Below are 12,949 nucleotides of genomic sequence, written 5' to 3'. Positions count from 1 at the left end.
TTTGAAGTTATCTTAGCCTCTAAGCTTTGATACTTTTTGTCTTTTTGTATCCATTTTGGGTATAAATAGGAGGCTTAGGCTTCTTTGTAACACACACTTGAATTGAGAAATCCATTGGATTCTCTCTAATCTCCTCCCACTTCCTCCCAACTTTTCTTTCTTTTCTTTTCATCCTTCTTCAAGTTCTTCAAAGTTCATCTTCATCTTGTTATTTATTTAATTTCTTGTCTTTTATTTTCCGCTATTAATTTTTACATTTCCGTCATTTACATTACGTTATTTACATTCCGTCATTTATTTTACGCTATTTAYATTYTCGTCATTTACATTCYCGTCATTTACTTTATTGTCATTTACATTTCTGCAATTTATTTTATGTCTTTATTTTACGTCATTTATTTTTTACTTTCCGTCATGAGTAGCTAAGCTTTTATAGCTTGGGTGTAAGACGGAAATGTGAGATTTTTAACCAAACAAAAGTAGCTAAGTGTTTCGTAAACGACGTTTCATTGTTTCATTCGAGTTTTTATAAATCCAAGCACACTTCTTGACGGGTTGATCACTTGAAAGTGTTAAAGTGCGATGGACTTAGAGATAAGCCATCAATAAGCACGTCAACTTGGATGACATAAGAGGTAGACTTGAGAAAGTTGCCGACAAAGAGACTTGTCATTTATGTTTTTCAAAACGTAACTCCCGACGGGTTGGTCGCTTGTCAAAAGTGTCAAAGTGTGATATATTCAGAGATGAAATATCAAGAACACGCCAACTCGAATGATATGGGAATCGRCTCGAGAGAGTGATTTTTAACAAAGTGATTTGTTTTTCCATATATTTTGAAAACACCATCGTGTCACTATCCCCGGTCCGGACACCACATAGAGATATGGGTRGAAAGCTATAAGATAGTGCAATGGTGAAGTCCGAGAGGAATGCTTTCAAAATAGATGGTGGAATTTAGTTTCGAAACACTGCTTGCTGTAGCATTGCTACAGCATTGGCTGCTGGAATTTGTGTTTGGGTCTCACCTTAAGTCTTACACCCTTGCTTCCTTTATATATTCTGTATTCTGTTTTGGATAACCTTAAAATCAAAGAAAAGTCTTCAAAATCGTCTTCTGAAATCATATCTTTCATTGGACTCTAATCTAACTTTGGCTACAATCTCTGTGGACGATAATCCGGTACTTGTACCACTTATTACTTGGAAAGGCGACGTTGGGCCGTATTGTATACTTGCTTTTTGGCCCAATTTCATTAGTCTGAAGGTGTGAAATATAACCGACCAGCAAGAATCGTTTGGGACCGGGACCGGCGGCCCATAACCGGTTATGAAGTACTTTGATCGGTCTTATCATTTTCGACCGGGACCGGTTACGTCGGGATCGGTTATGACCGATTATGAGAAAGTTTAGGACTGATTAGGACCGGCCCGGCCCGGGACTGATTTTTAGCCATCTCTAGATATCACAGTGAGTATAACAATGGGTATACCGATTTAAGACCGACCCGGTTAAGGGGGATCATTTTACATCTTTTATTCCACTTAAAACGAGAATCTTGAAAGGGCCAGATTTTGTGAACCAATCCAAGCAAAAAGAAATTAGGCCCAATAATCCCTCTACGTCGTCGTCGTCGTCAACGGATAGTTTAGGAAGAAGATTGGGATTTGTAAACTGAAACCCTAAAGTGGAGATTCTCTGGAATTATTGGATCTGATACACTTGCAGATTGACGAGATCTACAATTTAAGCGGTGAAGTTTGAAGCTGAACTGATACCAATTTACAGATCGAAGATTTAGAAGATGGATTCCAAATCTTGAGAGGATCGTAGATATATACATATACATATATGATCCTGATCTTCATGATTTTGATTTGGACCTGCTGAGAAATCTGACTTCTGAACCACGAGATGTATGTTTCTTCCATCTTCATAAACTAGAATTCCTCCCTGCTAAATTCTGTGTACTTGTTGCTGATATGAATGCATTACAAACTGTGAAATTGAATTCCTTGCTTCCATAATTGATTTTTTGTTGCTCTGAATTGGATTACGAAATAAATTCGTACACAAATACTTCCACTGCCTTCTATTTTCTTCTCTGAGTTGAGTGTCCGTACCATCGTATCCAATACACTAGGTCCGCCCCTGTGATGTATACTGTATGTTCTTACAAGAAAGAACGATTAAACAAGGAATATTTGTGGATATTCACATGTTTTGAAGATATCTTTTTCATATGTTTTTACACAATTTCAGCTTAGGGATTTTACCTTATGGAGAGATGGCAGCCTCAGCATGGAAGGTGGGGGAGGGGGAGGGGGAGGGGAAGAGGGAACCATTCGTCTTCCTCTTTTGCTCGATCAAACGACTCCAGACCTTCAACGACTTCGAATTATGCTACTACTACTTCAAAAACAAGCAGTTTCGGGATTAATGACAAACAAGACAATAATGATTCCGAAAGCCTCCCGAATTTGATTGGAACTTGCCCTTTCATGTGCCCGGTTGATGAAAGGGTCCAACGTGAGCGATTAAGGGATTTAGCCATCTTTGAGAGGTTAGAAGGGAACCCGACAAAATCATCTTCTTCGCTTGCTGTTAAAAAGTTCTGTAGAACCATCTCCACGAAAGACATACGGGATGTAGATATGCGGCCCGTTCCCGTATTAGAAGACACCTTGAATTATCTTCTAACCATTTTCAAGTCCAGAAGCCATCCATTTGAAGTTATTCATGACTTCATTTTCGATAGAACGAGATCCATAAGGCAGGACCTCAGTATGCAAAGTATTACATCCGGGGATCAATCTATCCGCATGTTTGAAAGGATTGTAGAGTTTCATATCGTTTCTCATTACAAACTTCGAAGAAATACCACCGATTCAAATGTTTCTCCTATGCATTACCTCAACTTGGAACAGCTTACAAAGGCCTTGGCATCTTTATATCATTTGTATGACGAAAATCGTAAATCCAACCCAAGTTATGCAAACGAAGCCAAATTCTATTCGTTTTTTGTGCTTCTCCATCTGGGTTCCGATCATCAGCCAACAGGAGAGTCGTTATCTTTATGGTTCCGTAGTCTTCCTTATTCCATTGTTAAGTCCAAGGAAATGATGTTCAGCCGCAGGCTCTTAAGGTACTTCCGTTTTGGCAACTATAAACGTTTTCTTCATACTACCGAAGCTGAAGCATCGTGTTTGCAGTATTATATCATCGAACCCTACATTTCTGAGATTCGTGCAACAGGATTGTCGTGCTTGAATTACGGAGGTTACAAGCTTCATCCTTACCCACTTGCAGACCTATCTAAACACCTGCTCTTGGAGGAATCTGATGTTGAATCTTTTTGTAAAGATTGTGGTTTAGATACTTTCACTAGTGATACAGGAACAAAGTTCATGCCTACCAAGCAAACAAGTTTTTGCCATCCAAAAGGGTCCCGGAAATATTACCCGTTGGTGTCCGAACGGTTAAAACCGTTTTATGATGAAGCGCCTTACAGAATCTGAGCCTGAATATCCAAGAAAATACTGCACAAGTTTATCATGATTTATAATCTAGCTATTGTCAGCGTGTAGCTCAGTTGGCAAAGGGGGACAAAAGGGCGGAGTGAATTTGCTCAAACATACAACAGGTTCAAGTTCGAATCATGTGGGAGGTGGGCTTGAACCCCTCCGCTAGCCTCAGCCGTTGAGTTGCCTCCTCACATGTGGTTCCTAGGGGGTGGGTTCCACGTGGAGAACTACTTTCAGTTCTTATGCTTGTAGACACTTGTATTTAATAGTAGATTGATGTAACTTGATATCATCAAAGAAAACATTTAAACAAGATGTGATCAGGTGCTCTTTCTTCGCTTGTCGAAATGACTGAATCCGTCTAGTAGTTAGAAGCTGGAACATGGATATGGGTCTTGATTTGCCCCCAATATTCTCCATATGGGGGCAAATGCTATGTCCTTAGAGCCAAACCTGGGAATCGTCCATACAGTGCCATGTGTCCTGGGCTGGTCCGGTCCTGGTTCCGGTTCTCCGGTAGTCCCGAGCCCATTTAGCCATCGCTATTTGAGGTTGAAATGGGCCCAATAGGTTTTATTTGTCTTTTTCAGGTTAGACCTACCCTCAAAATTTCAGTCTGATCCGGCCCCGAGGTTTTTCAATTTCTTTTGTAATTGGGCTTAACCGGTCCTGTCTTAACCGGGGCCTATTGATCCCAATTCTAGGTTGGTCCCGTCCCTTTCGGCATAAACGGTTATGTTCGACCATCTTTAATGGTTGTTACATGTTTTTTTTTTTTTTTGGGGGGGGGGTTTGAATTAATTTTCCATTTAAGGTTTTGTTATCATGTAGCATTGTATAGATACACATCTAGAATATATCAATAGGGGTGGATATATCAGGGACTTACGTATCCGCGTTCAATTGATTTTTGCAAGTACAAATTTTTCCAGGGTATGAAAGGCACATCCTTTGAGGTGTGCCTTTGGATATTGGAAAATACTAGAAGTGTACATGTACAATGCAACGAGGTTTTGAAATCTATAACCTCAATGATGTTTCATACTTTGTTTTGTTGTTAGTCTTTCTCGATTTTGTTTTACGATTTTGAAAAAGCTAGATTTAAAATAAAAATATATTTTTTAGTTTAATTATGATTTTTTTTATAAAAATAATGATAAAGTATTTAGTTAGGGGTCAAATATCAATTAATTTAAATGGTAATTATATTTAAAATAGTTTATATTTAAAATTAAAAAGATAATAATACTTTAATAAAAACATGTATTTAAGATTTTCTTGTGTTTATCGGTTAATTATATTAATAATTTTAGATATTTTAAAAAATAAAATAAATATTTATCTGCAGTTAATTACAAGAAGTTTAAAATATGGTATAGATATAACACATAAACTTAAAAACAGAAAAGTCTTTTGAAATCAACAAAAGAACCGAAAAATTTTCTCAAAATAAAATAAAAAACTTAAAAATCACTAAAAGTTGATGGAATTAGACGAAAAATGGGGTGACTTTAAGGGCTTTTAAAAGTGCACCACTCGACAAAAATCTTGGATGTATTTGTAGATACAAATACATATTTAGGGGTTGTTTTTTATCTTTTAATAGTTTCATTAAGAGACAACATTTGAATCGTTAAGAGGTGAATCTTGTTTGACAAAAAAAGTCTACCTCTTAATGGTTCTAAAACCATCTGAATGATTTTGTATCCTAGGTCTTCCTTAACCATTCAGCGTCTTAATTTTATTGTAAACAATTATCAAACTATTATATTTCATTTTACACTATATCATGATAGACTCTTAATCATTATGATCACATAATTATTCTGCATCAAATTCAACAACCGTCAAACAGCCCCTTAGTAAGATGGGGGCAATTTTGAGATAAAACAAACCAAAGGGTAGTGTTATGTAGATATTAACCCAATCGATACAATCTAATCTAACCGGAGTTACAAGCTAGGCCCGTTAACTAACCATGGTCAAACCCCAAAAAGGAAGCCGAGGATCAATCAAATCAACGTCCAAAACATATGACACGTGGACGGCAGGATGTTCTTTCAACCGACACATAGCGTGATTGTTTGGTAGATATTTGGTTTGCGTTAGGATTAGGTTTTCTTTGCAGATCTCGTTTGTTCTTGAAGTATTTTTATCCTCTACAAATTCTTGATCGAGGAAGAATATAATCGTAGTTTTTTTTGACAAAAATTGCATCCGATCATGGAGATGGAGCGTGTTACAGAGTTTCCGATGAGTAATGTTGATCTCCGACCGAGAAAACGGCAGCGACTTGGCTGGGACGCTGTTCATCCGGTGACTAAGGTAAGAGATACGGTTGGTTTTCTTCATATTTCTCTAATTGTTTGGGTTTTTGTTTCTCTCTGTTTTGCTAGATCTTATCAGAATTTGAATCGTTGACCAGGTAAGGGTAAAACATGGCTTCTGGTTTTAATCTAATTGAATACGGATTTGTTCAATATGTGATTTCAAGTTTTAGTCAGATAATAGGTATTATTCCTTCTAGATTCCTAACTTGATTTTTTTGATCGGTAAGTATGATTATTTTTTTGTAGTTTGTCAAAGCGAACTAAGGTTTGGGTGAAATTTGGTATACCGTGCTTTGTATCGTATCTGTGATCTTTACTGCCTTCGAGCTTTTTTTATGGCAATGGATTCGAAAGTTTCTCCCTCAGAAATGGTATACCAAATTTCTCCCAAACCTTAGTTATGATACAAGTGACTGAAATCTAGAAGAAATCACCAAAGGGGCTTTGGCCTAGCGGTATGTTAGTCGTTGGCCTTCTAGGAGGTCAAGGCTTCAAACCTCACCGAGAGTGAGTGAGTTTATTTGTTCTATTTGCCGTATATAAATATTATATACTTCAAAAAGAAAATCTAGAAGAAATCATAGCTATCCGACTAAAAATTGAAATTACATATTGAACGAATCGGTATTCAATTAGATCAAAAATAAGAAGTCTTGTTTCGGGATAATCTCCCTCAATTTTTACATGTGAGCTGAACCCCTATTTTAAGTGACTTTTGGCAAGATCATCTTTTTTGGATAAGTTGCCTTAAGAATTGTGAATATGGAGTCGTTGGAGATCCATGGATTGTTATTTGTATTGATAAACGATGGTTTGATTATGGTTATGAAATATTGGCTTTGGTTTTTTTGTTTTAGCATTGGCTTACAATGTTAGTTTATCAAAATCATACTGGCAAAGAAAAGTTAATAACGTGTATTGAAAGGAACATGAATGGATGCCTGTGTGTAGGCTCAGCTAGGATTGTTTTGTGGACAAGAGGTTGGAAATGTGACCAGCTTTGCACCTTCGCGGGTACCCCAAGACCATAATAGTTCATCTCTTGTTAAGCGTGTGGCTCGCGATGGTTCTCCCCCATGGCGCGAAGACGATAAAGATGGGCATTATATGTTTGCACTTGGAGATAATTTAACTTCTCGCTGTAACTACCCTTTACCACCATCAAATAATTTTTTTATATCGGTTTCTGATGATAGTACTAGTCGGGTATTATTTTTATACCTTTTCACTTATTTGGTTTGGCCATCTAGAATTTTACCGACTGTATGATGCTTTTGAATAGGAACCGATCGTTTTTACCTGTGTTTAAAGGCTCGCCTCAACTACTGTTGTGATGCGCCGATGGCTCAAGGCTTGTGTCTGAGCCACGTTATGGCTGTGGCACGCCATGGCCTAATGTGCCGTTTTTGTAACTGATATTTGAGTTTTCTTACTTTTTTAATTTCTTACTTGTTATTTTTTGATATACATAACCTAATTTAAATTGTTTAAATATCATTGAGTAATAGTAGAAACACATATGTTCGTATTTATATAATATCATATATGATATAGAAATTTGCCGTAAGTCACACCTTGAAAAATGCCGTGGCTCCTAAAGCTTGAGGCTTGGCCTCACCGCCGCACCACGTCTCACACCATTTAGAACCTTTGTTTTTACTAATAAAGTATAAACTAATTTTGAAATCTCAATGGTTCATTAGTTTTTATTCGTCCTTGTAGTGTGTTGTGAAACTTTTGTAGCTTGTTGATGTTTATGCTATAATGTCTATATGGTACTGATTCGTTTTTCTTTTTCCTTTGTTTCCCCGCAGATAAGATTCATGGGAAAATGGGAGAAGGTGAGAATCATCTATCAAGTAACTAATATTGTAGGTAATTAACAAAGTATTGATAATTGAAGTATATGGTTCATATATGTGTTTAATTCAGGCACATTTGGGCAAGTGTTGGAATGCTGGGACAAAGAAAACAATGAAATGGTTGCCATAAAAATTGTTCGTGGTATAAAGAAATATCGTGAGGCGGCTATGATCGAGATTGATGTGCTCCAACAACTTCGTAAACATGATAAAGGTGGCAATCGGTGAGTGACAAACCAAATTGGCTTTGGCAATACTATCACTACAACAATGTAAGGCTTATAGGGCACCTAAAATATCTAAACGTCCTAATAAAATGCTTTATAGGACCAAACAAAAAAGCCTCATGTCTAAAAGTGTTCCAATAGGTTTATAAGACACTTGTGGGCATTTTAACAAGTGTTTTAGGACGCTTTGAAAATAAAGTGTCTTGTTAGTTATTTTATAAGACACTGTGTGAACAAGTGTCTTATGAAATACCTAATACGACACTTTATTTTAAAAGCATCCTAAAAAACTTGTTAAAATGCCCAAAGCTGTCCTTTAAATATGTTGTAGCACTTTCAGAAAGGACACTTTATAGTTTGGTCCTATAAACTTAAGTTTTATAAAGTATTCTATTAGGAACGCTTAGAGATTTTAGGCGTACTATAAACCTAATTTTGCTGTAGTGTGTATTTGAATATCGTGGTTGTGTTATGGTTTTTGTTGTTGTTATAATTGGTTTATTCCTTGCAGTTGTGTACAAATAAGGAACTGGTTTGACTATCGTAACCATATCTGTATTGTAAGTACAATATGATTGATATGGTGGATTTCTTTCCCCTGCTTGACAAATGCTTTCGGGTTTAAGATATCTCGATGCATTCAAATGGTTTTCAACAGGTTTTTGAGAAGCTTGGACCAAGTTTATATGATTTTCTACGCAAAAACAATTATCGCTCATTTCCCATAGACCTAGTTCGTGAGATTGGCAGACAACTCTTGGAATGTATAGCATGTGTGTAATAATCACTTATGCTATTTTCCTTTACATCTATAATATTCGGCTTATTTCTGTCTGTATAACTTTTGCTTGCTGTATTGTAACAAGAGCGAGCAACGACTGCTGTACTTTCTTGCTTTTGTTAGCAAAAAGCAAACGTCTTTCTGTCTGAAGTTGTATGTCGATTATAAGTTATACTGTTTTTGACACTCGTTGCTTAAAATATATTGCAGTTATGCATGATCTACGCTTAATACACACCGACTTGAAGCCGGAGAACATTCTTCTAGCATCTCCGGAGTATATCAGAGTGCCTGATTACAAGGTACTAACAGTTAGGTACCTTTTGGTTTTTGGGATCTGATAGGATTTGGAATGAATTCCATTTCAATCCAATGTTTGATTTGAAGGAATCCTTGATTTGAAATCCCACAAACATGAGATTTATGAATCCCATGGGGTAGCTGGCATTTTGCGGGATTTCATAGGATTTGTTTATATTAATGATCCAAAATATGTTTAAAACTCTTGTTTGTAATAATCAACCATTAAAAAGGTAATTTAATTAAAAAAAATTAACTTCTTATAATTTGTTTCTATAAATTATATTAAAGTATGGAATTCAATTTCTTTCTAAATCCTTCAAACCGAACACACCAAAGATTTCAAATCCTTCCAATTCCAAATCTTTCCATGAAGTTCAAATCCCTCTAAACATTCTGTCAAACCAAACGCGTGACCTTGGTTTATATGGTGGCAGCGGATGGGGATTTTGATGGCTTTAACGGGGCTTCAATTTGTTGTATTAGGGTTCATCAAGGTCACCGAAGGATAGTTCTTACTCCAAAAGAGTCCCCAAGTGCAGTGCGGTCAAAGTGATCGATTTTGGCAGCACAACATATGATCGTCAGGACCAGAGCTACATAGTGTCAACACGTCATTATCGTGCACCAGAAGTTATATTAGGTACCAACTTTGTTTACTTTGATTTTGCTATGCATACTTGGCCTCTCTTCCTTTTTTATCAGATGTGTGTAATTGCTATTTGGCCTGCGTTTCATACAGGGCTCGGATGGAGTTATCCTTGTGATATATGGAGTGTTGGTTGTATCCTGGTGGAGCTTTGCTCTGTAAGTTTGATCTTGATCCTCCCATGCTTTTTAATAGCATTGTTGTCACTACAACAAAAAATGGCTCTTTAGGACACCAAATATGTCTTAAGGGCCTGTCTGTTAGCAACTTAATGAGCTTAATGGGACTCACAACTTATTTGGTCAACTAAACATGATTGTTTGGTAGCGGCGTAATGATATAGAAAGTGGCTTATTCAGTAAGCTTTTAGGGGGGGGGGGGGGCTTTATGCAGAAAACCATGTTTTTTTTTCCCAAACCTATCTCTTACAATTAAAAAAAACGCTCCGTCCACCAATGAAAAATCGCTCCCAAACAAAAATCTTCTCAATTTATACATACAACTTTATCCATATAGGTCTTAATGGAAAACCAACCAAACAACCCCTAAGTGTCCTAATAGACTGCTTTATATTACTTAAGTTTATAGGGCCAAACAATTGTGCATCCTATGTAAAAGGTGTTACAATTAGTTTATAGGGATGCCCTAACAAGTTTTTTGGGATAAGTTTGAAATAAAGCTTCCTATTAGTCTTTTTAATGACATAATTTGAAAAAAATGTCTTATAAAAAAATGTCCTATAAAAAGCCTCATTCAAAAAAACTTGGGACTATTTATTTTCAAACTGTCCTAAAAAACTTGTTAGGATGCTAAAATACGTCATAACATCCCAGTCTAACATCTTTATATAGTACACACTTGTTTGGTCATATAAGCTTAAGTCGTATATAATGGTCTAATAGGACATTTAGACATCATTGGTGTTCTATAAAGCCGTTTTGTTGTAGTGTGTTGAGGCTTGTTTTGACCGTTGCACTTTGGAACAGGGTGAAGCTTTGTTTCAAACACACGAGAATCTCGAACATCTTGCTATGATGGAAAGGGTGCTTGGCTTCTTACCTCAGCACATGTTACGGAAAGCGGAGTGAGTATTCCTTGATATCCTTTTTCGTAATAATTTTCTATATAAATGTAGCTAATCTTACTTACCACCCACTCACCATATATATGTTGCAGTCGGCATGCAGAAAAGTATGTTAGAAAGGGTCGGTTGGACTGGCCTCAGGGTGCTACCTCGAGAGAAAGCCTAAAAGCTGTTGCGAAACTGCCTCGACTTCAGGTACAGATTTTACTCGTCTATAGAAACGTTTTCAAGCGGTGGCATCATTTGACTATAAAAAAAAAAGAAAATATGGATATTTTTTACATAATCATTATTGGTCTGTTGGTTGATTCCTTGTTTTTTTTGTATGTGAGGTCTCTGTTTGAGTCTTTTATCCCAAAAAAATTCAGAAAAATAATAAATCTGAAATAAAAAGCTAAAAACTAAGAAAATGATACAAATGGGTTTTGGACCCGTGCCCGGAAGGGAGAAAAGATCGTGCAAACCAACTCTACCAAGAGAAATTTGTGTTATCATTGTAGTTTCAAGTAATATATGGTTGCACCCAACAAAATAATACGGTGTCACTTTTCACACTATGATGGAGGAACGAAGCCACTGTACCCACCATAGTAATTCCCAATGGGTCATTGACCTAGCTATACCCTGTTTAACAGTAGAGCCTAGTTTGTAGGTCAAGGGTTCAAACCTCACCATAGTTGATGATTTTTTTTGCAGAATTTAATCATGCAGCATGTAGATCATTCGGCTGGGGAGTTGATCCAAGTGTTGCAGGGGCTTATGAGATACGATCCTTCGGAGAGGTTAACGGCACGTGAAGCTTTAAGACATCCGTTTTTTACCCGTGATCATCTTAGGCGCTACTAGATTGATACACACTCTTTCATCTCTTTTCTCCTGTAGATATCGACCCTTTTTGGGATTCCCTCTGTTACCTTTTTTCATTCGCTTGCAATTTCTTTCGAGTCCGGTCGTGTTTTTTTCCGATGGCAAATGTGAATGATGTATGGTCAATGCTACAAGCTGACCAGTTGCTACTAAAAAAGATCTTTGAGATGGTTGAAGATTTATGATATTTATTCAAATGGATTCATGCATTTTGAGATATATTGAACTTGCCTTGTTTCTTTACAACTTCATTCCCATTTATTTTGGTAGATAAAAGTCCGAATCTAGTTTTTTGGTAGATTAAATGTCTGTAAAGTTGTGATTTGATGATGTGGAAAAGTCGGCACGGTTTCTAGGGAGAAGTGAATTGTGTCAATTGGGAAGTAGAATACATTTTTCAAATTGGAATCGACCTATTGAGTAACGAGCAGTTTATCCAACGTAAGGGTCGATGCTTTAACTTAACGTACTAGGTAAGATTTTAGTCCATTAATATTGTATAATATGCGTAAGCGCTTATCGAGTAAGAGATCGCCCTTATACATCCTTCTCACCTTTGGTGAGGTTTGGACCCTTGACCTCTTAGGAGATCAAAAGACTCACATATCGCTAAAGTTACCACTAATTTCTTCCTACATGTTAATATTAAAACTCATTTTTTTTCATATTTTTAATACATAATTTAACACGATTGAATGCTATGCTTGATAAGAACACTTGAAACTTGTATGCAGCTACACTTGGCATGAGATCCTTTTTAACCCTAAGGACGGCCAATGTCACACACCAAGGATGACAACGACCAAAATATCAGTGAAATAGTCCAAAATCAACATTTGGATCCAATTTCAATTCATTTTACAGCTGTTTTTTTATTTAATTGATTGAAATCAGTCAAAATTTTGCAAGTAGCACTTTAACAACTTATGAAATCTTATTTTTATGAAATTATTATTCATAAAGTAACATTTTAGCAAGTTGTTAAAGTGCTATTTGTGAAATACTGACGTGACAAGCAACAATTTAACAAGTTGAATACGTAGCATTTTAGCCACTTTAGCGATTTGCTAAAATATTACTTTGCGAATACTAATTTCATGAAAAGCGGATATTGCAAGTTGCTAAAATGTGACTTGTGAAATACTGACGTGACAAGTACCACTTTAACCATTTTAATAAGTTGTGTAAGTGGTACTTCCACGTCAGCATTTGACAAGTAGTACTTTAACAACTTGATGAAATGTTACTTTATCAATAGTAAATTCATAAAAAGTAGATATCGCAATTTGCTAAATCCTGAGAAGACACGTCGAATACCGTGTGG

General features: G+C 36.4%; 2 protein-coding genes across 5 annotated transcripts; both read left to right on the top strand.

Annotated features, from left to right (window-relative positions):
- Window positions 1-2,280: 2,280 nt before the first annotated feature.
- On the top strand, window positions 2,281-3,830 carry LOC112511609 (SAC3 family protein C). Its single transcript, XM_025117297.1, has one exon. The coding sequence runs from the start codon at window positions 2,281-2,283 to the stop codon at window positions 3,517-3,519; it is 1,239 nt and encodes a 412-aa protein (XP_024973065.1). The 3' UTR covers window positions 3,520-3,830.
- A 1,802-nt stretch (window positions 3,831-5,632) lies between these two features.
- Window positions 5,633-11,844, top strand: LOC112511061 (serine/threonine-protein kinase AFC2-like). 4 transcript variants are annotated; one of them, XM_025116442.1, is made up of 12 exons: window positions 5,633-5,850; window positions 6,807-6,996; window positions 7,670-7,696; window positions 7,788-7,941; window positions 8,456-8,504; window positions 8,603-8,717; window positions 8,936-9,027; window positions 9,512-9,668; window positions 9,768-9,832; window positions 10,661-10,758; window positions 10,851-10,953; window positions 11,455-11,844. In XM_025116442.1, the coding sequence occupies exons 1-12, from the start codon at window positions 5,749-5,751 to the stop codon at window positions 11,602-11,604; spliced, it is 1,302 nt and encodes a 433-aa protein (XP_024972210.1). In that variant the 5' UTR covers window positions 5,633-5,748; the 3' UTR covers window positions 11,605-11,844. The 4 variants fall into 4 exon arrangements, with proteins under 4 accessions (XP_024972210.1, XP_024972211.1, XP_024972213.1 ...); XM_025116443.1 differs by lacking the exon at window positions 6,807-6,996 and having other exon boundaries at window positions 5,701-5,850; window positions 11,455-11,726; XM_025116444.1 differs by lacking the exons at window positions 5,633-5,850; window positions 6,807-6,996 and adding an exon at window positions 7,025-7,061 and having other exon boundaries at window positions 11,455-11,726.
- Window positions 11,845-12,949: the final 1,105 nt, after the last annotated feature.

The sequence above is a fragment of the Cynara cardunculus genome (assembly GCF_001531365.2).
Source record: "Cynara cardunculus var. scolymus isolate 2C chromosome LG 4, CcrdV1, whole genome shotgun sequence".
Taxonomy (NCBI): Eukaryota; Viridiplantae; Streptophyta; class Magnoliopsida; order Asterales; family Asteraceae; genus Cynara; species Cynara cardunculus.
The sequence above is the reverse complement of the archived record's forward strand: the minus strand, read 5'-3'. Positions and strand labels throughout refer to the sequence as shown.

Excerpts from the sequence above, each read along its gene's own strand:
- LOC112511609 (XM_025117297.1), top strand. The coding sequence starts at position 2,281 with ATGGAGAGATGGCAGCCTCAGCATGGAAGGTGGGGGAGGGGGAGGGGG.
- LOC112511061 (XM_025116442.1), top strand. The coding sequence starts at position 5,749 with ATGGAGATGGAGCGTGTTACAGAGTTTCCGATGAGTAATGTTGATCTC. Across the intron at positions 5,851-6,806 it reads CTGTTCATCCGGTGACTAAG|GCTCAGCTAGGATTGTTTTG; the intron begins GTAAGAGATACG and ends GCCTGTGTGTAG. Across the intron at positions 10,954-11,454 it reads CGAAACTGCCTCGACTTCAG|AATTTAATCATGCAGCATGT; the intron begins GTACAGATTTTA and ends TTTTTTTTGCAG.